The following is a 26,085-nucleotide window of genomic DNA, read 5'->3' on the forward strand; positions in this document are numbered from 1 at the left end:
CTACCAAACGCAAAGCGTTAGTGCGTGGTATAGATTAGTCATTAGTGCCTATACCACTACAGAAGCAAAAAATTATAACTGAGGTGATTGAGGTCAGGAAAAAATGTTTTAGGATTATTTCTAACGTATGAAGCAAATGGAATTTTCAAAAACATTTTCAAACTATCACAGCTAACCTTCATTGCATGTTTTAATAACCTCGATTACCTTAATTATTTGTACAAAAGTGTTACCCGAATCATTTAAGTGAAAACGTCAAGATTTCAAAAAGACGCCATTACTAAGATCAAGGAATAAAACAGCATAAGAATAAAGGAGCAAGATAGATTACAACCATTAGTATTGCCAGAGTAGGTTCAAGTTTCTATCCATTTGACTAATGACGAAAATGTCAGTGCTAAGTCTATAAAGTAAGCATACATCTCACTTGACTTATTGGTAAGGTTTGTAACAACAGTAACCAATAACCTATTGGCAATCTATATCTTCGTATTACAGTTAGTGAGCATATGCGAGGTCTGTTTTACTGTAAAATTATCTGACTTTATTTTTCCCTGCTTCAAGTAACATCTAACTTTCTCCGCTTCGGCAAAGTGGTTTTTTTGTAAAAAATGACTTCACCTTTCTGTGTACGTTTGGGAACTCACAAAGCAATTTTCAATCCTTTCATTGGAAGCCTTTGGCAAAAACCATGAAAACCTTTCAGCAACGTAAAGTTATGCTGACTTAATTCTTTAATGGTTTTATGCATTATGAATAAACTTTCTACACCAATACCATCAGGCCAAACAATTATTAACAAATACTACTCCAAGATTTTAAGTCGCCTTTGTAAAGCTGCATGTGCGTTCACTGCTTTGCAAACGCTCACAGCATAAGTGTCCAGAATTCCGAGTTTTTTCTCAGTTAAAAATCGTGCTGGAATGGATGTGATTTGAGTCAAGAGAGGTTGTTTTGTGAAAAGTCGTTGATGGAGCTACAAAACATTCCAGCGAAGGCGTTTAGGAATGTCACAGGCAATGGTGAAACTGTTGGAAAAAGTGCGATATCTTGAACGGCAATTTTAGTAGGCGATAAAATAAAATATGTCAAATGTATTGTGTTGCGTATTTATGCGCAGAGGTTGGACACTTTTTGAACACACTTCATAACTATAATGATTTCTCGTTAAGACTTATAAGGTAAGGCTTACTGTGTAAGGTATCCACCTTTCATATAATTAAAATAGTGTTTAATGTAGATAGTTATGTTACGCTGCACTTAATATGGGAACGAAAGAGGAAAGTTTTTACAAACTTTTTTTAATTCCGCTTAAGTGAGCTCGCAGAAGGGCTGCAGCGCGGTATTTGATTGCGTAGTTCGAATAAGTTTTCTTTAGAGATATTTACTGCAGTACAATGTCGCAGTAGTGGGATAATTTTTTTTCTTTGCAGCAATGAAGTTTAAAGCAAAAATGCTAGTTTTTTCACTGAGCACCGCAACCTAACTGAGTAACTGTAGCCTACAGTATATAGAATTCACCAATTTCATTGTTTTCTGAAAACACAGAAAAGAGAAAAAGGATGTGTCCAGAAACGTTGTCATTTCAATTTGGCACGACAAGAATGCAATGAGTTCATGTTTCTAAACATAGGGATAAAAGACGCAGTTAAACAGATATTAATATGTCTGATAGGAACTGCAAATCATGGTCAACAAAGAAGTTTCGATAATACTACTGCTTGTAGGAGCATGTTGTTTCTTTTGTGGAAGTTATGCTAAACCTACATGGAAATGGTCACCAGACAATGATGTTGTGTTGCTCGATGGTATTTTAAACAGGGAAGGCCTTGACGGCAAATTACCTGCCAATTTTAACAAACCTGCTGTCAGCAAAGAACATGAAGCTTTTGATTTAAAAAGGTAAACAACAACAAACGAAATTGAAGCGATTTTTGTTATAGTTATACTTAGTAGCCTAATTAGAGCTGTGAAAATTTGAAAATAATTTTGGTTCTTATAAGAACCAGGCTAGATTAATCGGTGACTGAGTAATCGGTATCAGCCCATTTTACATGGTTGATAATCGGTATAATTGTTTCTATCGTTGTAATAGTTAACCATTGCTAACTTTTTATAGCATATAAATTCTCAATATTCTCATATATAAACTGATTTTATTAAGGTTTGATTTATCGCCACCGATAAATCGATATCGATCGACTTTGTATGGCTGATTCAAGTCAGTCTGTTATCAGATCCTTGAGAATTCATATCTTTTACTTAGATTTTAGCAATTGCCGATCACTAAAGCTGAACAATTGGCCAAAACAATTAACACCAGCTAATCGGTGAAATAGCGGATAATTACGCCTGTTACAGATTAATTACATGCCGGTCGCCGATTAATCGATTCATCCCTAATTTATATAAATCTAATTACATTTAAATATTTATAACTTATACCTAATATCTAAATATCCTCCATACCTCTTTAAATTTTTTGACTAATTTCAATTTTTGAATCTTTTAAAATCTAACTGAATTCTTATGAGTTCATATATTGTATTAATTTAGTTGAGATTTTCCGAACTGCATGAAGTTTATATCAATTTTTACAAACGTCATTTCGTTTTAATAGATGACTTGGGTTTTTTATAAGTTTATATTAATTTCTTTTAAATTGTGTAAAAGTTATTTGATTCTCAATAAAAAGATTAATTAACTTAAATTTAAATAAAATTATTAAGCTTTACATAAACATTCGTATACGGATTAATTTGAGTTTTTATTACGTTCTTAAAATTAATTGTGATGCTACTCCATAACTTTTTGTAAGATAAATATTGGTTGATAGATTTCAAATTTATATGAATTATTTTCAATATGCAAACTTAAACCGCCTAACTGAAATTGAACTGAAACTGTCTGCTGTAAATTGATGTAAATTTACACCAATTCTTACAAAATTACTTTAAACTAAGACTTTACAACAGACAGCAGATGATTTAGTGAGTAACACACTTCAGGTGCGAGTACGTCATTGACTATCACTATGCAACCAGCGGATACAGTAACTAACGTCACGCATCAGTAACTGACCGGTAACCGGTAACCATTCAAATTAAGGTTTTCATTAAGTAACAGAATAAGTCACCACAAAGCCGGTAACCAATTTCACGTTTCAGTATAAGTAGCCTAATTAAGGAACCGGTAACCAACATCTCGCTGGTCATTTCAATTGACCTATTAAATGAAAGCATTTGACATGCAGACAAAATCGTGGAAAAACGTTTTGAGGAAAAAGTCTAGTATAGGCTCTCGTACAAGTTTTACAGGAGTCAAAGAAAGATCATTGTGTGACTTATCCGATGCTGTTCATGCTGCACAATTTAACCTGTAACCTCGTATAACGAGTATACATTGCGTGACAAAGCAAATGCCGGAAGTAGGATATTTAACACGACGTTTGCTCTAAAATGAATAGTTGTTAGTGATTAAGTTTGACAAACATCGCTCAAATTTTATAAGACTATACACGTTCTGGTGACCTGAAACTTAAGCTCGGGTTCGTGAGAATTTAAGAATGCTAATGTTCATGCCAAAGTTCGTGTACAACTCAACCCTGAGCAGTTTATAATAATAACTTACATGCTTGCAGGAAAATCGGTTTTCTTCTGATCAGACGCATTCTCAGTCAAGGAGATATTTTATCACCTAAGAAAAGTCAAGTAATAAATGACTTAATTAATAAGGAAAAAATGACTTGTAAACTGTGTGATGGCGGCGTAAGGCTTCTTCAATCTTTGCTATACAACGAATTAGGCGAGGATATCATCAGTGTCGTTGCAGTGGGAGTTTGCATAGAAGTGAGTACGTCAAAGCGTGCATTTGGTAGCAAAATCATGATTAAACAATGATCCATAAGCAACTTCTAAATTATACAGGTTAAAGGGATTTATTAAAAAAAACACTGTTAAAAAAACTTGTTTCAATGAGAAAATCTACATAACCTTATGTAGGCTATGTCTATACAGAAATATGAAATTTTGTTGAAATATTCTTTGATCACAAACCTTTAAAAATTACCAAAAATCTTCTTGCAGTTTAAAATCGAAGATGAGAATGTTTGTAAACTTGCAGTGAAAGAATTCAAAGACGAAGCTTTTTATATATTTTTTAATCTAAAACCGGATGAGGTAACACCAAACTGTATTACAATTACAATGTAATCTATAGACCTATGGTTAATTCAAAAATATGCTTGAAAAATGCAGCAATTAAAATAGATTATTAATTTGAATTAAATGGTTTTAGCTTTGTTACTGGCTGCTCAGTGACAAATGTGACAAACCTGAAAGTTTTGAACCAGAATGGAAAGTAACGTTGCCAAGTACTTCAGTGCCAACATATCAGCCTCCTAAAGTACCCAGTGATGGAGCGCCTACTTCGAAGTTTCTATTTTTCAGCGATGTTCACATGGATGTGAGATACAAACCGGGAGCAAGTGCTGTGTGTGGAGAACCTTTGTGTTGTCGAGACAACAACCCAACACCAAGTGACGGTTTGGAAAGCAATCTTTTTCGAATTCTGTATAAATTCTTGATTCTCACTTTTAAAGATTATATTCTTGTAGCTTCCGAAGGTGCTGGAAAGTGGGGAGATTACAGAAATTGCGACATGCCTCAATGGACCGTTGAGGGAATGATGGAAGTAGCAAGCGCAGTTGATCTCGATTTTATTTTATTTACCGGTATACAGGTTACCTAAAATGCTATTCGTTTTTGATATAGATGGAGAACGTATTTGCATAAAATCTACATTTGTTCGTATAAAATTTTTATCTTTAACTTTTCGTAAAGGTGATATTCCAGCTCACAATGTATGGAATCAGACGAAAGAGGACCAAATAGACAAAATTAATCGATGGACCACTCTATTAAAATCTTACTTTCCAAGTAATGGTTAAAATATTTTAGAAGTGCCGCACCTTGAGACTTGAAAGCAATGCTTTCCTATATTTCTGTTAATACAAGACTGCAAGTTTTAATCATATAGACTTCAATTATGCTGCATATGTAGACTGTACAATAAATTAAGCACAGTTTTTCTTGCCATGTAAAGCATCTAAAAGCACCAAGCCGTTGATTCTTAAAAGGCCGAGATAGATAAATTGTTTGAATTCCAATCTTAAAGTATAAAACTGCTTTCAGTAAAAATATTTTCCTTATTATGACGCCTATAGCTCAAAGCAGCAGAGTTTACTTCTCGTAAGATATCATGAAAATCGTTGCTTTTTTATGAATTGAATCATACAGCATGAGACTTTTAATCAAATTCTGTATTTACAGTATTACATTGACATTACAAAAGAATTGATACAAAACAAAAACAAGAAAAATTTCACTGACGTTCTCCCAGACACGATTTTTTCTGCGATATATCAGATACGCCAGTTTATGCTGCTCTTGGAAACCATGAAAGTGCTCCAGTGAATTCCTATCCTCCGAGTTCTATTAATCATGAGCCTGGTGCAGATATCAGCTGGCTCTATGACACAGTCTACGATAGCTGGTCAAACTGGATACCGGAAAATGATTTGGCTACAGTGAAGCAAGGTTAGAATGAATTTTCATTGCAGCTTTTTGTTTAAAGTGACGAGCAAGTACTAAAATAAGTTGACCTTCAACCAAAAAATAGTTGTCATTAAGCACATCAATTGTTGCCGAAAATGTATTTCAAATTAGCCTACGATATGATGAAGCCCGGGTTGGTGGCAATTTTACCGTCACTATGTGAAATCACTGCAATTAAAACCAGTATAGCTTAAATTGACCTTTTGCTTTTTCTATTTTCCTAAACTAACCTTATCGCATATCTTTAACAACCGGCAGCGTGATCTAATCCGACTGTGAAACGATCACTTTGATAAATTATACTTCTTTCTTGTTTTTTACACAAAATATTTTCTTCATACTGTAGCCTACCTGATTCAGGCACAGCATCATGCACAAAATTAATCATCGTGATTTAATATTTTCTACCACCCTGCGTCATACTTGCGTATATTTTGGCAATAGTTACTAAATGATAAACTATTATTGGTGATTTCATTCTTCGGAAAATATTTACTGTCATTGACAATTGCTTTAATTTAAAGTCAACTTCTTTTTGCACTTGGATCTCATTTCAATGATAAATATAACTCATGAATAATTTATAATCACGTTATTTTCGAAAATCTACTTTCAGTCTCTAAGATAGAACTTTTAACATAGCCGAATAAGCAGGAATTCTTTCAGCTAAGTTTTAAATTTTAGGTGGCTTTTATTCCACGCTTATTCGACCTGGTTTGCGAGTTGTGTCGCTCAATTCAAATTTCTGTAGTGATGATTCCTGGTGGTTGATAGTCGGAGACAACTCAGTTGATCCTCAGGATCAGTTAGCTTGGTTCGCAAAAGTTATGCAAAAGGTTCAAAACGTTCACGTAGAAAGCAGAATTAAACTGCCACAACCATTTATTTTGCGTTTTTACCTGTATACGTCTGTCTTACCTTGCATTTTAATAGGCAGAAGACGAAAAAGAGAAGGTGTTCATAATTACACATCGTCCAACGGATGGTTGCATGAAATCTTGGAGTTACAATTATTACGCTATTGTTAATAGATACCAACAATCCATTATTTCTCAGTTTTTTGGCCACGCACATTCAGTAAGTTATAGGCCTACTGTGTAAACTGCAAGCTCTAACTTGGGTAACCAGAGGCCAAAATGGTCCTATTTTTTCGCTGGAACAGAATACAATGAAATTTGCACAAACCCTTACGCAATGCAGTCCAATCACACATTCCAAAACCATTTGCTCTTATTTTTCTTGTAATAGTCCTATGTCTCCGCTGCTAAAACCTTAGCTTACAACTGTAGCCTATTCCTAATAATTTGCCCAGCGCCGTGTTCTCACTTCTCACGCTGTGGCGATTTTATTTAGCAAAAGTAAAGTTCATAACCTTGGCAGTTAAGTAATTTATAAAAAGTTTGCATCTGGTGGGCTAGCGAAGGTTGTGCTCTTCGCATTGTTATAATTCAAATGATTTATTATAGCGTCGCAGCCCTCGGTTCATTTTGGGATAGGCATTTAATGGTAATTGGCCTACTTCAAACTTAATTAATGGAACATTTCTGTGCAGGAATGAAGGCACCGTCAATGGTGTGTGAAAAGTTTTTTCCAGTCCAATAAAAATGCAGGATACATATCAATTAATCTTAGGGGGTCGGTGGGCATGGTCCCCTAGACAGTTTTGAATTTACAAGGTCTAGAATGGCGTATTTCTTTCAAAAAAGCAAATTATCTGCTGGTGATTAATTTGCTAAAATTTGTAATCTCTTAGCATCGTTTCCTGCACAAATTGTCTAAATCTCTTTCAGTGCCATAGCATATATGTCACATTTATGACATTTGATGTCTTCAAACATGTGACAGTCATTTGAAATATATGACAGTTGAACGGTTGGTCGCCCTACCAATGGTCCCTTCCGTATAAACACGCTAGTGTGAGCAAGATTTTCCTAAGTCATCGACATGTGCATTGTGCCGCCGGTTTTCAATTAGTTTTAGGTAAATAGAAACACATTTTCCAGTGCAGTTTGAACTCATTAAAACGCAATGAAATTAGTTAGGAAAATGAACGTTTAATTAAAGCAAAACTTTAAATTTGGTGGATAAATACAAATTTTGCATTGTAAATCAGTGGATTTTTGCTTATTTGTGGTATAGAGTGGTTGGTTAAAAAAGGTGGTGTTCCCTAAATCTGGCCCTGCGTTGTTATGTTGTTTGGGTAACTAGGCTTAGTTTTTTTTTTCATCCCGTTCAAAAACATTTGTTCATTATAAATAAATTAAATAAATATTTTTCGTTGAACTAGCTCTTGTTTATTTGATACTAAGTAAATTAATTCGACGTGTAGTATAATGCGAAAAGTTTTTTTTTATAAAAGGATAACATTTTAAGGTCAGAATGTGGTTGCACTAGTTATAGATTATTGCGCCTAAAATTACGTCTATAAAAATAGTAGGATAAAACAAAGACGTTTTTACTGCTGTAGGATGAATTAAAAATGTTTTATGATGAAAATGACCCATCCCATTTAAGCGTAGTGGGTTTCATTGGACCAGGATTTACTACCTATTCGTACAAAAACTCTGGATACAGAATATATACGATGGATGGTGATTACCAAGGGACCACAAATATATTGCTTGACGCAGAAACTTACTTTTTAAATATTACAGGTAAGCTGTTGGTAGCCTATAAAACAGGTCGCTTGCAGTTATGAAGTTTTATCCCTTTCTAAACATTGTTAACAAAAATATAAAACACCATTAAATTTTTGTCAACGTTCAAATTAAGACAGCATTGAACACAGGCTAGATAGCCCAAATGCAGAAACGATCCGAATTCAGAATTGCTAGAGTTGGAATTTGTACTGTACTGTAAAGATTCCTATAACTCTTAAATTTGTATTTACAACTGCTGTTTAAATAGATGCCAACTTGAATGGAAATTCCAAATGGCAATTGGAATACACGTTTTCTAAAGACTATGGAATGAAAAATCTTTCCCCACCTGAATTTGAAAATCTACTTGAAAGGTCAACATTAATTAGCCTACTAATAGCCCCAGTTCAAAATGTTTGTAATGTTAAGTCATGACACACTTTTATTTTCTAGATTTACAAGTGATGACAAACTAGCTCAGCAGTATTATGATCATATTACCAAGGATTTGGATATGTCCGATTGCGATGAAGGTTGCAGACAAAACCAGCTGTGCAATATTAAACAATGTCGGGCCGGCGACAACAGTTTTTGCACAAGTTAGCCAAGCTTGTGAAACCAAAGTAATTTGTTTACACAATTCATTCCAAAATAATCAATGCATGTGTAGCTAATATGAAACCCTAAGATAATTCCAGTTCTTAACATGTAAGTTGTTGTAATAAACTGTAACTTGCTATTTAATTTTACTTTTATAATTGGTTTTTGACTATATGACTACTAATTTTGACTACAAGTACATCAGCTACAAAAAAAAATTCTAAATGAAATATTAAAATAACTGTATATACTACAACTTGCAAATCACAATATTGTTTAGAATTGTTGGTTGTAATACGAAACTAAATGCATTACCAGTATATTATGGACAAATCTCTGCATTTATCCTGCACATTACACCAAGCTGACTTGATTTCACTCACATTTTTCTTTCCGAATCTTTATTAATGATATAATTCAATTTGAAAAAATAAAACAAAAACTCAATGATGCTGTGTTTCAGAGCCATTGTAGCGTTTTATTCCAAGCAATCCAAGAAAAAGGGCAAAGCCAGGAATCATACCTCTAGTAAACACCTGTAACAAAAAATACATTTAAGCAAAGAGAATTGTATCACGATAGTATATAGTTACGAAAGGTGAGCAAACTGAAGCTCGCCGACATGTTTTTGTGGCTCTTCTAGCTGAATGGTAATATCCCAAATTGACAACTAATTATATAATATTATATCATATTATAATAACCAAATTGAGAAACACTACTGATTTTGCAGCTCGCACACAATCGCATGTTGAAATCACACAATTTTTTTCAAAACTACAAGGAATACATAGATAAAGGTAATTAAGCAGGTAACTCATAACAAAAAGCAAGTTTACAAAAACATACGCATTATGGTACTATTTAAACAATCACTGGCCTTACTACTTGGTAAATGAAGACTAATTAATTAACTTGTAATGGTAAAAAAGACTAATTACTACAAATTATCTTGAAGATATTTTGATCTTGAAAAAAAACAAACTTTGTTTCTTAAATTTTTCTGCTTTACAAATTAATTCAATACACCAAGTAGAATAGATTAAAAATTCCTGATATGCAGATTCCTAACACACCATGGGCTTTAACTTGATTAGACACCTTGGGCATATGTCTGATTATTTTACTATGCCATCATCTTGTAGCTGTCGTTCAGTACAGTAATTACTCCGTTTCTCTAACAATATCTTTCCTGTACAATGTGCAGTATTCGTCCACTCACTTTGCGAAACCATTTTTTTCAACTGATAAATTAGACTTTTCTAGTTACAACTGCTCATACCTTGTGTTGTAATAAAATTTACCAGCTAGTCCACAAAGGTGCACTCTGTTGTTCTTATATACTTTCCCCATTAATAAGCAATAAAAATCAATAGACTGGGTGCTTGGATAAACAGTAGAAAACTAAAGTAAAAATGGAACCAAATCTGTCAAGAATTCAAAGAGGAATTAAAAATTTGCAGGCATTGAAAGAATTTGTTTTTATTTAGGGCATTGATGTACGCCTACTAACACCTCGTTTTGTAAAAATCTTGTTTTGATTAAAATCCTATTTCAGCTATTTTCCATAGTGTTTAGGATCACAATGACATAAATATAAAATGTAAAAACCAGACTTTCTACACAAATAAAGCTTCATAATATGACCACTTCCTTTGTTCACACACTTTTGGAATGGAAAAATAAGACGAACAACAAAATATAAATAAGTATAAATTTTTAAGTGCAGACAACATTGTATATAGTAACTGAACCTGCATCAATCATATTTTCTATTTACTTTATTAACGCTATGATATGATACAAATCACAAGAAACATATACAGCTGCCGCAAAATGATATAGGACCTGGTATATTTTTCCATTAAAAACACAACTTCAGTCTAAACTACGGATTTTTATTGAAACAAACAATAAACATTACTATTTGGTCACATTTCCTTTGTTTTTATAACAATTTGCAGATGTTTTGGAATAGAGGCACTCAGATTTCTAAAATAATCCAGTTTCTTTCCTGGCACCATAATTTTGTAAACTCTGTTTTGAGGGTGTCATAGTTGGGTGTCAACCTTTGAGACAAGTCGTTTTTCATTTTGCGTAATTACCAGGCTATTTTAGCAGTGTAATGTGGTGTTTTAAGTCATTTTGCGGCAGCTGTACATACAGCATGACACCTACCTTAACAAAAGAGGAGTAGTGCTTTGGAATTGAGTAAATCCATACTTCGTTTCTAAGCCATGGGTCATGAAGATTTTTTGCATTGAGCTTCTTTTGTGTTTCCTCAAAAGGAGTGCCTTCTATTTTCCATGTGCTGCATTTTTACAGTAAAACACATTTATTGCATTAAACATAAACATTATAACATACTGCCCAGTACTTTTAATCTCATTTCCTTTCTGCAATAAATTGATTTATTATTATATACCTATATTTTATATATAAAACTAGTATGTATGGCAAAGTATCGAAATATTTGTCCTCAAGACTGAGAAGAGTTTTTGCATGAGGTAAACTTAGTGCTGACTCCTCAACGTTTGGGCTCAAACTTATCAAGCTTGTCTGTGTGCATGGATATATACACTTTGTTGATTTTTACACAGTTCCCTAAACTTGGCATTGATAACCAGAACCACGAAAGCAAAACTCATTAAAGCTTTTGGCATTACAATTATAGTGTAGTGCCACTGAAAATCAAGCTTGGATTGCTTAGTTGTTACAAATTCTGACCTTTACCACCACAATATACCGGGAGTGATTTTAATGGTTATCAACTGCTTGTGACAAGATAAGCAAAGCCTAGAAAATTGTTTGCCTGATTTAAAATCTACAGTCTAAAATTTTTTGTATGATGTTATTCAAGTTATGCAACAGTACAAAACAGTATTTACAAAATGGATATACAACTACAATTGGTGACATGAAAACTTACACAACAGTTGTGTGCAAAAATTTGTATCAAAGTCTTACAGTAGACATCTGTTAGGGGAAGGCAATTATAAAAATAGTTCACATGTTTTTGTTATCAAAGCAGCAATGCCATGGTCAGATATTATTTTTCCCTTGCAAATAAGCAGTACCTTAATCTGGTTTGCTGGCTTTCAGTCGAAGTTGTTTAATTAGAAAGTTCTGGTGTTCAACATTTAAACAGAGCTAAACTTTTTGAATAAAGTTGTCTAAGTAGAATTTGAAACTTAAATCTTAAAATTTGTAAAAAGAAATGTGTCTAGGAACTATATGAATAGTGGTCAATCATTCAAATTTAAGACTGTTAAGTGTGGAGAGTAGCAACATACTACTAATTATAGTATAAAGACAATTATTACCAACGATTTGAAGACATCTAAGACAAAAACACAGGCCATTTTCTCCTCTTCAGATGTTTCAGCTAGCATAAAATACATCAGTGGCAATAAACAAATCTCATGTTTAATTTGTGTCAATAGTGAAAGAACGTTACAAAGTAGGAGACGTTACTTAAACAAACCTTACTCTGCTTGCTGTCTCATACCCACATGAAGCATTACAATCCATAAAAATCTAAACTTCCTAGCCATGCATTAATAAAAATTGGGTGCTTCTAAAATATGCCCATGCACTACGATAAAACTGTTGTAAGTATTTAATGATTATTTTAAATTTGCATTTTACAGGATGAAAAAATTCAAAACAAAAGGTGATGTTCAATGTGGAGCAAATAAGTAAAATCATAAAAGTTACGTTTATCAGTGTTTATATATCCTGCTCAATCTATTACGTTAACTTATGAAGCAGATAAGCACAGCATGGGACGCAGACCGCCACATTCTCTCTTGAGACCAATTATGTTCAGTTACGGGGTGTCACAACTTTACACAAAAGTCAATTCAAGAAAAAGGTGGAAGGCTGACATGGGACCATGACTACATCATCACTTTCCTCCATCCTTGCTGGTTCTGGACATGTCTAATTCTTGCAACACATCCTTTGGGCAAAATCGACACCAGACTTTACATATATATATACAGTCGAAATCAGTTAATCGCATATCGGTTAAAGGCATTAATCGCTTTATAGCATAGCATTGCATAATCCCAAACCATTCCCATTCACTTGTGAAGAAAATTCAACGGTTAATCGCATAACGGTTAATCGTATAAATCGGTTAATCGAATAGGAATTCTTGATTGATTTGTAGACTTGTATCACTTAACCGCATATTTCCTTTGATGAAGTGTTAAGTTGCTTGAGATTATCCTCACCAATAAACAAAAATCATCGCTAGATCTCCCATAACCCGCAGCGATTAAATACACGACAAGACACTGAAGACAGCAGTTGTGAATTAAAGACAGCTGTGATTAAATTCACCGCAAGGCTGAAGGCTATAGAGACAGTAGCACGTAAATGATTTGAACAATAAAGTAAAACTTCACGAAAAAAGGCCTTCTCCACAGTGATTATGAACCACAAAACTACGTTTCATTTAAGGATTGTTACGGATGGTTACATCACAATAGAACAACAAGACTAATTTTTATTTAAGGACTGTTATGTCGCAAAGCGCAACCGCAACCTTCCGTTTTTGTTTCGTGTTTTTTTTTGTGTCGAAATCGAAAAGAAGGAAGCCCACTTGTTGCGTCATAATGCATTGTGTCATTCCAAAAATCGGCGGAGGAGCAAGAATGCGTGCGCCGGTGTTTAAAAGAGAATAGCGGAGAAAATGTAGGTAAAAAACGCATACATCGGTTAGTCGCATACATCGGTTAATCGCATAAAAAAGCTTGGCAAATTGACTATGCGATTAACCGATTTCGACTGTATATATATACAGGTTGCTTAGGATATGTTGTTGCAATGTAGTGCATCAGTTTTCATTGTTAATGTGTTGCCTATCAATACTTACAGTATCCTTTTGTCTTAGAATATTTATCTTGTTTAATGGGATTCCGGTATAGAGTTTTTACCTGTGCGGTTTTACGTAACTATTCATGTGCACATAAATATCTTTCATGCGACTTCTGATAATATAAGCTTATTGCTATAACATTGTTATGTTACAGTAGAATTTGCCAAAGTTGCCATCTCAATGGGAATAGAAAAACTGGCGACTTAGGCAAATAATACATGCATTTGCACATGATTACACAAACTTGAGAACCCTCTACTCCTGCGAAAGCTGAACAAAAAGACAGCAGCGTTTGAGTTGCTGCACAATAATGTAATTTTCAGTTAAATTTTCAATATGGAATGTTGTCCAGAAGTAAGGTGATTTTTCTGTTACTCTTTGCGTTGCAATGGCAGAAATAGTTTTAACTGACAAAATAATACGTCCATAAACAGACAAATGCACATTGTGATGCATAATGGGGTTATGTTACATCACGTTATGTTATGTTCATAATTAGCAAAATGGCTGCGAGTTAGGCAAATGGACGAGCTATACGAATAGATAAGACGGATACACTATGCACGTAGTGCACATAGCACATAAGCATTTTTAGTAGGGCCGTAAAAATCGTCCTTAAAGTATTATTCAATTTCTATTACAATACCTTTAGCTGTACATTTTTTTCATAAAAACTTTTATTCAATAATGAAGTGAACTTAATTACAAGACAAGCCAGTCATTTCAATTGATAAAAAATAACTTGAAATATGTCATTAAGTAAACAATAACATCATGTCTTACCTAATTTGTCTAAGGAAGTTAGTAGTACGGAAAAGTTTGTAAAAAAATCACTAAAATTCAGTTCCACAACACAAGCTTGGCTCGAAAAGGGTCTTTTTACGTTACTTGTTTGACCAGTCTACAACGAGTTTAGCATCATACTTTTCGCTCCCCACAGTCAACGCCAAAAACTAAACAATAATTAAATAAATCATCTACAAGCAGATATGCTTACCTCCAGTGGGGTTTATATTTTTTTGGTATATCTTCCCACTTCACTCCCATTTTTTATATAATGTCTGTATACAACCTGTAAAACAGTAAAATATAGTTGTTTGTCTTTACTGTAGGCTGGTTTAATCCAAAAACAGAATTAAGGAATGCAGTCAGTTCATTAAATAATTGATTAGTTTGCTATCAGTATAGCCAAAACAACAAATTGTCACCTGGCCTTAGACCATAGTGGAAAGTGTGGCAGCTGCATGCACAAGATTAATCAACGTGCAAGCCAATTTTTATCTTAATGCCGATTTATAATGATAATAAACGAAAGTTGGTTGTTTAAACGCCAGTTTAAAATAAACATACAAAGAATTAAGGTTTTGGTGCACGAGATCACGACAAAAGTTGTGTCTTTGTACGCACCATTTGTTTTCAAAAACTGCCATACATCCCAGTTTGGGCATTAGGCCTATAGATGCTAACAATTACTATCGGCGGTAGTAGCTCATCTTGGGACGAGGATGAGACTTGTACTGTCTTAAAATAAAACTAAGTAAATTTCCCTAAAGTATTCCTGCAAATTGAATAGCCTAGTCAACTGCTTGTTCTTGTCAACAAGGTTAGGATATTTGCTTCTAATCTTTCACCAACATATTAGGGGTCTACTGCAGAAGTGCACAACTAAATGACGTCACAACTTGCAAATTTGAGCAGCTGGAGTTTAGTATACAAATGCATTCTCTGGTTGTGTACTAGACCCATACAGTCATATTAAGCTATATGTCAAATTGTCAATTGCAACTCATCGCTGCATGCGGTGATGAGCAGTATGGTTAACGTTTTACTTGAGAGTTTGAAATGTTGAATTTCACATCAGTTTTACCACGTAAGTCCAAAATAAGTCAGCAGATGGTCTCTAAACACTTCATCCAGGTATAAAAATAAAGACAGAATGAGCTGATCAGGGTGTCAGAATATTTCCAATCAAATCTTTCCAACACTAACAAATTCTCACCTTAGCGTCAAATGGATAAAGGTTTTTATACACCATTTAGAAGGCGAAGGTGAAAATGGTTATGCTCGAGTGATTTTGAACCTACAGTTTAGTACAGCATAGACCTGCAAGTTTGGTAAAGCCTTTTCCCACTATGATAAAGAAAGAAACTCCTTTTTCGCTTTCTTAATTGTATGTAAACGGCCCGACTCTACTGCCCAGTGCAATTATATACGTCCCATATAACTTATAAGATGTCTGTCCACGATGTCGTTTCGGGAAAATCCCTTTTATAGAAATGTTTTTCAACAAATCCAAATGACTTATTCCATAGCTAATACATCACCCAATTCGTCAAGGATTAGCCCATAGGAAAGGGAAACTTTCGATTAAATATAAAAAAATGGTGCTGAAGCATGTGGTCGCAAACACATCAGCAACGATGATGAATACCACAAATAAAAAAGGCAAATGTAACAATGTCTGGTTCAGGTTGCAATCATTTTCCAATAATATTTCTTTAATAATCCAGTAATATATTATTGTTGTTTCATGTTATTTTGAATGCTGCGACTTTACCTACAAACCGAACCCCAGTGAACTCAGTTATACTATAAATTAAAGATTGTATCCTTTTTCTGTGTTTTCTAATTTAGAATGCTTTTGGAAATAGGCCTACTCTGTGTCTATTCCGAACTTTTCACGATCCTTTTCTTTTTTTGCGATATTTATATTAAGCGTGCCTTGACGCCGTTGAGAGCGCTTAATAAACAAAAACACAATAATCCAGTAATTTATTATTTCCAGTAATAAGATCAACTGCTAAAACAAAGATGTTTGGGGTACGTGAGCGATCCGTCCAGAGCTACCCAAGATACAGTACTTATAGGGGCATGACGGAAGAGTAATCAATTTAAGTGATTATTTATTAATTTAGTTTTGGTGTTGTGTAACTTTCTAACAGAGAGTCAGTGAAGATGTCGGTTCTTTACCACAAGGTTTGTCTATATAAAAAATTCTTGCATATTGTAAAAGAACTGATAGCTAATATAGCCCTACTAACTCTCGAGCTCTGCTATGTTGTACAGTACATTACGGTACGTTGGGTCTACTTGTCAGTGAATAGCAATAAACTTTGCAGCGGCTGTTGAGTGAAGTTTTTCACGTCACTAGTTGACACTATCACATTTGCAATTAAGGAGAAACAAATCTCTTAGCATCTACATTTGTCTTGTCCCATTTCGTTTCATTCCAATTTCAGATATTGACTTGAGCACTATAACAAAATTCAGATTTAGAGAATATATGTGCTAACTTAAGCCTGGCAAGCACACAACTTCTGTATAGTCAGATGGAGTCTAGTATAGGGTTGCCATACGCCAGGATTCGGATTTTCCCTGACATGTCAGGGAATTTAGTGCTTGAATATGAGTCAGGGAGAAATGCTAAAATGTACTTAAAATCCGTGATTTTTTAAAATTGTATTTTAGTCTAAATTTTTCTAGGTTGCAACCTTTTTTCAAACTTTTTTTAGGTCGCGAACATTGTCAGCTCGTAAGAATTTTAATAAAGAGATAATATGACCATTGAGAGAATGAAAGTAATTTTAACACTTCAGTACAAAGCATGTCTTGTTGAGAATTTTATGTGTTTTTGAAGTCAAACAAGAGCTTGTTCAAAAAAAAATCAGATCTTCGGAAAAGTACGATTGGTATGAGGGAGAGTAGAGTATTATTCATAAACTGTTATACGTTCATTATTTAATTAATTTGGAGTGTATTTTGAAAAAAATTTGTGCTAATTTTCGTTTTCACAAATGTTCCTGTATAGAAGAAAACTTGCATTCGTGTATTGCAATGCAACATTTCTTTGCTGTTTTTGTATTGTTTTGTGTTTATCCTTCTTTCACAAAAAAGCAATGGCGGCAATGTACTTTGGAAATATTCCAAAGTTGGTCAATGCAACTGAGGTAAATTTGTCAGGGATTGTGCATTATCAAATATGGTAACCCTAGTCTAGTGTCAAATTAAGACAGTGACTTTATTGCATTAAATTCGATCTAAAAGATTCAGATGCCAGCATCACACCTCATAAAACGAAGCCAGCAAACCATCTTTCTCACTACTCTTAGTTCACCATAACATAACTAACTATGCTGCTCGCCTAGTTAAGAACCTCTTTAGTTGTAAGAACCCTTTCGATTAAATCTTGGTTAAAACTCGCAATTCCTGAAATAAAAGTAGGCCTGCAATATGAGTTTTGTATTGTGTGTTTGAGTTTTCGTTGTTTGTGACCAAGACATCAGCTTCAACAACGCGATTCAATAAAGACTTTAGTAATAATGTTGGTTCAAGTTGTTTCTGACAAACACCTGTAGGGAGGTAGTTAAAAATCGGTTTGGTCCAAAAATCAGCAATCAAGATTCATCACTGAGATGCCGATTTCGAATCGGGAAAATTAGCGAAAATTTCAATGCAGCAAATGCGGCGAACTCGTAAGGAAGAAATGCACTGCAGTTCGCTTTGAAATAATGTTCCAAAATCTGAAATCAAAATACAACGTAAAAATGCAATTTTCGAAATGATCACTTATTCGTTACAGTTTTACGAAAAAGGATTCCGAAAAAAGACCTTAACTCACTGAAATTAGCTCTGGAACAACTTCAGTTTTCAAATCACCGTGTACCTTTGCAGACAAAAGAAGGCAAACGGCTGCCAAGTGATGGCGATTGGCTTTATTAATTGCACAGCTAAAAACGAGTCGTTCAAAATAGTATTTTGCGTACGTTAATACCGCAGGTTGTAAACCAAATGCTTTTACGGAACGCATCATCTGTTTTTCCAATGAACGAAGTTTTGATAATGTTAAACACACCTGCAAAAACACTTTATGTATATTCCAGATTTTGCGCTCTGTACGTTATACAGTAGGGTATGTGCAAAACGTACCTGCGGGTAACATTTCTTGAACTTAAGATTTAAGTCCCGTTTAAGCTCACTTGGTTTTGTGTAGTCTACAATGCTAACCTGAAATGCAAAATAGGAGATAAAATAAGCTATTGAAAAGGTGCAAAGAGAATAAAATGTCACAATAAAAATAATTCATAAAAAGTTTCGAAACCAAACAAAATTCTTGGACAAGCCTCACACCACAGATCACCATCCATTCCAACTCTCAAACTTGTTCAAATTACTAAATTTTGTAACAACAAAAACCTTTCCTCGACTACCAATCATATGATATCTTTATTAAAACAGTAAAAGCTATTTGGCATTCAAAATAATAATTACACCAAATGCATATCATACTTACGATGTAACTATTAAATCTTAATACTCGTCTGTGTTTTCCACAAGTCCATTGTGGACTATTCAAATTAACTGGAGCTGTAAAAACAAAATTTACAAAGTTAATAAACCATAAATAACTATAATAACCTTATAATTAATAATAGGATGCAAAAATTGTGAGTTTACTAACCTAAATCATTAAAACTTGGATGAAGTAAAGCGTTGTATGACACCTAAATAAAAAGTATATGATCAAGCAAAGCTTTTTGTACTTGTCCAATATAAAAAGCAGCAAACACAAAATTTTTTTGTAATTTTTTTTAATTAAAATTATTTAAAATTATTTTATTTTAATTTTTTATAAGTTTTTTTTTTTTAATTTAGTTGCTTTAGTGTTGATTTATTTTAATTTTATTTGTTTTTAAATTTAATTGGTTTATTTCATTTTGTATAAATTTATTTAAATTTACATTATTTTTCTATGAATTTAAAATCATGACTTATACAACAGGTCGCAAGTGGTTTGACAAGTGAAACCGCCTAAATCGTAAATAAGTAACCAGGGAACCGGTAATCAACTTCGCGCCGGTCTTGAACATCTGCATTTGTATTGTTGATCCAGATTCCTATAATTGCAAAAAAACGACGGACGCGCTTTTACTCCTTAAACAAATGCGCTTAAAACGGAAAAGGAAGTGTATTGATTTGAAATACTTAAAAGCTTGAGTGACGTAACATGGTGTCTTATGGTATTGTAAAAAGCGTAGAACAAACAAAATTTAAGTTAAATAACATTTCAGAAATCTCATTTTAAGAAACTGTTTTATGAAGTCATAATAAACTGTTTATTTAATCAAGTATGGCCCAGAGACTGCAGTGTGTGTCAGCGATGTAAAATTGTGGCTAATAGCTATAAACTATAAGTTAATGGCAAAGGGATTGGTGAAAGTGGAATTTCTATCATAGTAAAAATTATAAGACGTACTGTATTTATAATTATAATAATTGTAATTATAAAAATGCGGTATAGGCTATAGAAGCAGTCTAATGCGGTTTTGGCTTATTGCTTTGGTAAACGTATAATCCATACGTAATAATTGAATCTATGCGTTTCAGATTTTGCAGAGAAAGAAACAAAAGATTAAAACAATGTATATAAAAAAAACCTTGTAGCATATAATTACTTTTTGTGTCCTGCAGTATAGGTAACCTTTTTTGTTTATTTTTAAGTTAATATGTTTTGTTTGTAAACAAAGTTTTAAAAAATTAAATTCATTAGCTAAGCTAAAAAAGATAGCAAAGATCGGAAGGTGCAATACAAATAACTCTTAACCAAAAAAAATAGCATCAAAAGAAAAACATCTTGCTGGGGTTCGTCACAGAAAATTGCCTAAGAAACCATAGATATACCTTGTCATGCCCCAATAGTTGATAACGGACGCGTACATCAGTGGTGTGATTTGCTGACGGGACTGCGACACATTGAAATTGTACATAAAACTAGGGGCAGAAAGTATATTGCCAAAGGATCCTATAGACGCCACGACCAGTCGGAGCTCTTGATGGATTCGTTCAAAAAGACATAGAGCCGTCTAATAAGATTGGTTGGTTGGTCACAATGACAAAGTGGGTCGATTGCAAATCATTAGAACATTTTAGGGTAGTTGCATATTATTATAGCAAGTTTAAATAAAACGATCACTGTATTCTTTGTTAAAGTTTTACTAATTATAAACTCATAAACTCTTTGTATGTAAAATTAACTCAGCTTGCGTATCATCAAATATAGCATTTTGCATGAAACTCTTTTATTAGTCCATTACTTTAATCTGAGTATTTTAAAAGCACAAGCCAAGAGCGTTAGGAAAACCCAGTCTTTCACAGCTTATTATATACTACTACTACTATACGCGTAGCATTCTACATTACTGTATCTTACTTATAGTTCTCTTATAGTTGAAGTGTCTGTTTAATGCAAGTGGAATATGCTTGGAAATAATGTAGTTTAGTTTTTATTACATAAACTAAAAAAATTGATCGTGCGATGTCAATTTATCTCTTTCAAGACTGAATTGACCAGCGTGGATTATAGACATTAGACATGCACCATGGACTAGACTAGACTAGACAAATAGGGTTTTTGTTGTTCATTAATTTATATTGTGGATTTTCAGTATAGGCCTATTGAAATGCGCACAACGTAAACTAACGCACAGGGTTTAACTTTTGCCATATGACACTTGCAAAATTAACGAGAACATTGCTGGAAACATGATTTAAGCTCACACGGTGCGACATTTCTTTCGGCTGCACAAACGGCAAAAGTTGTTGGCTACAACAATCTAGCATTTTAAGCGGTAGATGTGTTGCACCTACCTGTATCTACTCCTTAGATAGTGCGTTACGCTCATACATGCGAGCCCGTTTTTAATGTGTTGTTTGGTATACAAACCGCTGGGTTCACCATATAGTTGACGTGACTTCGATTGGTGATGCAAATATTTGTCGGTAAAAATAATTGAACTATGGCCGATCAACCCCGTTGTCCCAGCAAATAAACACTAAACGGTTACTGTAAGAAGAGTTACTGTAAAGTAAGTATTTGCTCACGACCTCAAAGCACACAATTATATTTTTGCTGAATGTTTTGCAACCTGCTTGCTTCCATTTGATGTCGTTAGACAAAAATTGATTTAAAATGCACTAGGCCTATATAATTCTCAATTTCGTATATGGGGAAGACAACTTGTTTTAGCACATTATGTTTATGATGTAGTGAAAATATTTGAAACCAAATATCAAAATACCACAAATATTTAAAAATATATTTAATCAATATCAAAGAAACAAGTAGGCCCGCTTTTTCAAGTCGAAGTATGAACTAAAATTGAATTTCAGCAAAGAAGGGTGTTTGAAACTGTTCCTCGATACCTAGTTCAATTGGGATTTATGCTGGTATTATTATCGCATGTGTGAAGTCTACAAGTATGCGTATGGTTTATGAATAATCCAGAGAGCAACAACTAAACGTGTTACCTAAGAGAGGGTAGTTTGATTGGTAAAGCATAATCATTTAAAGACAGTATATAAAATTTGCAGCTTACCAGTTAGCAGCATATTCTTATATTATCAATTATTATATATGGTATGATAATCTTTGTCCTCGGACTGAGGAAACTCTTTCCACAACCTAACCGACGTGGCTCCTCATCGCTCGAGCCCTGGTTACCGAGCTAGTCTTTGTGCAAGTTTCGATTGTCACACATTTTTCGTTTGGCTTTTTGATTTTCTTATTGTATAGTATTGTCCGATTTTAGAACTGCCCAGCAGGTCTACAAAACAGCCTACCACTATGGGTAATATTCCTTAACAACCTCTACCGTCTTATTTGCCACCTGATTTAGAAGGTACTCACTTGATTGAACATTAACCATTTTCTGGCTGGAATGGTTTATGTTGCTTGCGCATATGACTTGCTCATAGTTTGCTTGCTCATGAAGTGCTTCAAAAAAGTTTAGTCAGCAAAGCCATAAATCAAATTGCACTTTAATAGCAACACTAATTGTTGCCATTAATGACCGGAAATGGGAAGAATAAATGCTGAGTGTAAATAAACTTCATGCAAGCGTATAAGGCGGCGTGTGTGGTAGGATTATTTATTTCACCTGAATATCACCGATTTTTTATGACTTTTAAGAAACATTTGCAATCCTACACTAAACATGATGAAGAATAGTAACTACGCTCGCTCCAGCTGATTGCACAAGTTGAACAGTTATACTGTAATTATACCGTTTGTTAACTTTTACAACAGAGGAATAAGATTCTTAAGTCGCTAAATTGGAATAAAGTCGCAATGTCAACGAACATACAGCATCAAGTAGTGGCTTTCTCGCTAATAAAAATGCAACTGTCATTTTCCAAAATGGCGCCAAATAAAGTCTAACTAAACAACGTATAAAAGTATAGAGGCAATCTATATCTAAAAATAAATGAAGCTCAATTACACAATATTACAAAACTATGTTAATGTTAATCAATGGTGTTGAAATGAAATCAAATTTTTTTAAATTAAATTAATTTTTTTGCAAAAAAAAATCGTTGAATGTTTCCGGAAATAAATACTTCTTAAAACTATAAAAGAAAAAATATTTCCATCAAAAACATTCAATATAAATTAAAAATTGCAAACGTATACTTATGCTTTCTTCGCTTTTTCACCAGCAGGAGAACCTTTACCTCCGAAGATACCCTCACCATATTTGCGATCGGTGCGTCTTAATGTATCGTGAAAACGATCAAAGAGTAGAGTATTGAAACCAAAATTGCAATGAAAGTACTTATGGTGATCGTCGTGAAAACGTACGGGGGGTTGCCAAGGCCAGATAGATTCCATGTCGATTCCTATAACGTAAGTTACAACGTGTTTTCATGTAAAAACCGTAATAAATAAAAACACGAAAACAAAAGTTTAAATGGGGATGAATCCAATAAATTTGGCCCACTCTAAATTCCGGATTATGTGTTTATCTTAAGAAATACAAAAAATGCATGAAAACTGAAAACAAGTATTACCGGAATGATCTATGAGACCGTAGTAATAAAGGTAGTAGAAACAACCCGCGACGGACACGAAATGCAAGGGTACGAAGAAAAGGGGCAAAAGAAGGAGAAACTGAAAACATTCACGAATTGCTCCGTTAATTTCCACCGATGCATATAACCTAGCATTAGTCTAGCGGTAGCCTATTATTAATTTAAAATTTTGATATATTACTTTTTACAAGCTTTTTAGTTGCAATGGTCTATGCACAAAATATATCCTTCCACGGAAAACAGCAGCATATAACATACCTGAAACACCACGGATTCCACAGGATGAAGGGCGACTGCACTAAATGCAGTAGGGGAATGATAACGATGATGCCACTTGTGAAAGTTGCGATAGAAGAAAGGCCAATGAAGCATTCTGCATATTGCCATAAATATATTTCCATCACATAAGTATTTTGCTAAAGCTTTTTGGCCGGTAAGGAATGATATTCTGCATCAAAGTATCACCTGTGATAATAGTAGGAAGCGGCATCTTGAAGTAAGAAGTATACAATGGTTGATACTATGAAATACGGAAATCCATATTTGTTTACATCGAAGTAAACTTTGGACAGAGCTCCCCCGTTTTTCACGTATGTTGATAGAATTCCAGAAAATGTTCCATTCACAAGAAGACATACGGCACCGAGGTAAATTTCGTGCCTTTCATTCTAGAGTAAATCTATGTAGTTTACTTTCGTATTCAAAAGTGTTACCTAACAGCGTCACTTGACAGAAATATTGACAGCAATCTTGAACTTTTGAATTATATTTGATGTCCGCTCATATTTTAGATAACATGATTATTACAAGCAATATGCTGCAACAAAAAAACTACAATCTCGGAAAGATATCGCAAAAATATGCAAAAACAAGTCAGTATTTCCAACAAACCTCCCGTGTTAAAAATCGTTGGGGTTGGCATTTCCATTCTTCAGCTTTGTCTCTTTTCTTGATATAATAGTTCCTACAAGCAAGAGCAAAGAAAGTAGTGATACGCCTTAACCGCGAAGTGAACATTTAAACTGCAGTTTAAAGCGGACTTGAAGAGGAACGTAAAATTATATGCTGTATAATCAGCAGTTTGCATGACGATGCTCATAAACGATGACGATGCATTACGATGCGTTTTTTGAAAAAAACCTTAGGCTATGCTTATGATATGGTCATACTATTAGGCTATGCTATGCTTATGCTTGTTAACGACAGAATATACGTTTAAACCTTCGAATATTTGTTGTGTAGCCTAATTATGCTTTCTTTTTGTATTACTTGCCATTGTAAGTAACCTCCGACGACAAAAAATACTAGGTACGACGTTAACAATGCCATCGGTACTTGAATGTAGACGTCTTGTAGATAATAATCCTCCAATACTTTGTTTAAAAAATTATTGCTATTTTGACTCAGAATCTTGGACGCTTCCGAAACATTTACTGAATTCCTTTCAGACTGAAAAGAATCGTCAACCTTTGCCAATGAATCGTTATTTTCTCGTGGATAGAAAAAGTAGAAATCATCCCAATTCTTCCATAGCATGACGGCGAATAAGAATAATTCACCCCTGGCAGAAGACCCCATCAAGGCCAACAGTATAGACGAGAAGACCAAAAACAGAACTTTGCCGCTAAAGCCTGGCTTCAACCAGCTCCACTGTTTATCTTGTAAACCACATGGGTACAATTTTTCGTTCTTGCTACTTTTATTCATTTTAGTCAGCACCTATACCTCCGTGTTCTAATATGTAAATACAGTAAAATAAAGAAGTGTGATAGGTTTGGGAGCTTTTAAACAAATAACGACGTAAGAATACTTACTTTTGAGGTTAATTTTGATATTTTTGTATAATTTCAAAAGTTTGGATCAGATGCCGCGTTATTATTAAATACAATAGCAAACAACTGCCAAAAATACAGTAGGCTATTTCCAACCGAGAAGTTGGATTAATAAGACTTTGGGATTAAGATAGCCTGTCATAGAAATCCTGCCAAGCAACTTACTTACTTCTAATCTAAAGTATACGAAACTCACGTATAGGCTATGTGAGTGTTGTATGCCTTAGATTTTCAGAGTTTATCTTAAAGTGACGGTCAAATATAAAAACTAGCTGGCCTAAAATCAAAGAGTACTTGTCAGTAAACAAACCGAAGAATGAACTTCTAATAATATGTAGTGGTTAAGGCCTTATTGCCAAAATTGTGTCGCAAATTTGGTTTTCTTTTATGGCGGATATCGAGGTCATGGTGAAGTCACTCTGTAAAACAATATGCTTGATAACTGACGTTTTTATTAGGTATGGAAGGTTAGCTAATGCGTTTTGGCTGGAATACGTTGCCGTAGGTAGGTGATTAGTGGCAGGTAGTGTTAATTTTCAGCATAGGAATGTTATCATTGGCAGTACATAAACTAATAAAGCAATCTTGTTTTTACGTCTGTTAACGTTCCTGGTCTGGCCTAGAGCCAACAGCCACGACTGAACTGTAGC

At 34.1% G+C, this 26,085-nt stretch overlaps 4 protein-coding genes across 5 annotated transcripts; 1 reads left to right on the plus strand and 3 right to left on the minus strand.

The window, feature by feature from the left end:
* Positions 1 to 1,557: 1,557 nt before the first annotated feature.
* On the plus strand, positions 1,558 to 9,318 carry LOC143469590 (sphingomyelin phosphodiesterase-like). Its single transcript, XM_076967337.1, has 12 exons — positions 1,558 to 1,902; positions 3,641 to 3,848; positions 4,086 to 4,178; positions 4,297 to 4,543; positions 4,616 to 4,732; positions 4,842 to 4,937; positions 5,427 to 5,597; positions 6,300 to 6,451; positions 6,549 to 6,692; positions 8,083 to 8,269; positions 8,523 to 8,628; positions 8,708 to 9,318. Exons 1-12 carry the CDS (start codon positions 1,688 to 1,690, stop codon positions 8,856 to 8,858), a joined length of 1,887 nt encoding a protein of 628 aa, XP_076823452.1. The 5' UTR covers positions 1,558 to 1,687; the 3' UTR covers positions 8,859 to 9,318.
* Positions 9,234 to 15,810, minus strand: LOC143469591 (NADH dehydrogenase [ubiquinone] 1 beta subcomplex subunit 3-like). Its single transcript, XM_076967338.1, has 4 exons — positions 15,739 to 15,810; positions 14,737 to 14,811; positions 11,033 to 11,165; positions 9,234 to 9,390 (listed from the first exon to the last, which is right to left on the minus strand). The coding sequence occupies exons 2-4, from the start codon at positions 14,784 to 14,786 to the stop codon at positions 9,298 to 9,300; spliced, it is 276 nt and encodes a 91-aa protein (XP_076823453.1). The 5' UTR covers positions 14,787 to 14,811; positions 15,739 to 15,810; the 3' UTR covers positions 9,234 to 9,297.
* Positions 15,811 to 17,963: 2,153 nt separating this feature from the next.
* Positions 17,964 to 19,314, minus strand: LOC143469113 (CDK5 and ABL1 enzyme substrate 2-like). 2 transcript variants are annotated; one of them, XM_076966679.1, is made up of 5 exons: positions 19,198 to 19,314; positions 19,030 to 19,103; positions 18,666 to 18,743; positions 18,403 to 18,591; positions 17,964 to 18,259 (listed from the first exon to the last, which is right to left on the minus strand). In XM_076966679.1, the coding sequence occupies exons 4-5, from the start codon at positions 18,547 to 18,549 to the stop codon at positions 18,134 to 18,136; spliced, it is 273 nt and encodes a 90-aa protein (XP_076822794.1). In that variant the 5' UTR covers positions 18,550 to 18,591; positions 18,666 to 18,743; positions 19,030 to 19,103; positions 19,198 to 19,314; the 3' UTR covers positions 17,964 to 18,133. The 2 variants fall into 2 exon arrangements, with proteins under 2 accessions (XP_076822794.1, XP_076822793.1); XM_076966678.1 differs by having other exon boundaries at positions 18,358 to 18,591; positions 19,198 to 19,293.
* Positions 19,315 to 22,651: 3,337 nt separating this feature from the next.
* Positions 22,652 to 25,367, minus strand: LOC143469714 (uncharacterized). The gene is made up of 6 exons (XM_076967505.1): positions 24,877 to 25,367; positions 24,495 to 24,567; positions 24,069 to 24,271; positions 23,862 to 23,976; positions 23,583 to 23,682; positions 22,652 to 23,411 (listed from the first exon to the last, which is right to left on the minus strand). The coding sequence occupies exons 1-6, from the start codon at positions 25,308 to 25,310 to the stop codon at positions 23,206 to 23,208; spliced, it is 1,131 nt and encodes a 376-aa protein (XP_076823620.1). The 5' UTR covers positions 25,311 to 25,367; the 3' UTR covers positions 22,652 to 23,205.
* Positions 25,368 to 26,085: the final 718 nt, after the last annotated feature.

The sequence above is a fragment of the Clavelina lepadiformis genome, chromosome 8 (genome assembly GCF_947623445.1).
Source record: "Clavelina lepadiformis chromosome 8, kaClaLepa1.1, whole genome shotgun sequence".
Classification (NCBI taxonomy): Eukaryota; Metazoa; Chordata; class Ascidiacea; order Aplousobranchia; family Clavelinidae; genus Clavelina; species Clavelina lepadiformis.

Excerpts from the sequence above, each read along its gene's own strand:
- LOC143469590 (XM_076967337.1), top strand. The coding sequence starts at position 1,688 with ATGGTCAACAAAGAAGTTTCGATAATACTACTGCTTGTAGGAGCATGT. Across the intron at positions 3,849-4,085 it reads CAGTGGGAGTTTGCATAGAA|TTTAAAATCGAAGATGAGAA; the intron begins GTGAGTACGTCA and ends ATCTTCTTGCAG. Across the intron at positions 6,452-6,548 it reads TCGCAAAAGTTATGCAAAAG|GCAGAAGACGAAAAAGAGAA; the intron begins GTTCAAAACGTT and ends GCATTTTAATAG.
- LOC143469591 (XM_076967338.1), bottom strand. The coding sequence starts at position 14,786 with ATGGGAGTGAAGTGGGAAGATATACCAAAAAAATATAAACCCCACTGG. Across the intron at positions 11,166-14,736 it reads AAATATAAACCCCACTGGAG|CACATGGAAAATAGAAGGCA; the intron begins GTAAGCATATCT and ends GTAAAAATGCAG. Across the intron at positions 9,391-11,032 it reads ACTACTCCTCTTTTGTTAAG|GTGTTTACTAGAGGTATGAT; the intron begins GTAGGTGTCATG and ends TTTTTGTTACAG.
- LOC143469113 (XM_076966678.1), bottom strand. The coding sequence starts at position 18,549 with ATGATGCGTTCCGTAAAAGCATTTGGTTTACAACCTGCGGTATTAACG. Across the intron at positions 18,260-18,357 it reads TTGTTCCAGAGCTAATTTCA|ATTTTGGAACATTATTTCAA; the intron begins GTGAGTTAAGGT and ends TTTTGATTTCAG.
- LOC143469714 (XM_076967505.1), bottom strand. The coding sequence starts at position 25,310 with ATGAATAAAAGTAGCAAGAACGAAAAATTGTACCCATGTGGTTTACAA. Across the intron at positions 24,272-24,494 it reads AACGATTTTTAACACGGGAG|AATGAAAGGCACGAAATTTA; the intron begins GTTTGTTGGAAA and ends GATTTACTCTAG. Across the intron at positions 23,977-24,068 it reads GCTTCCTACTATTATCACAG|AATGCTTCATTGGCCTTTCT; the intron begins GTGATACTTTGA and ends GGCAATATGCAG.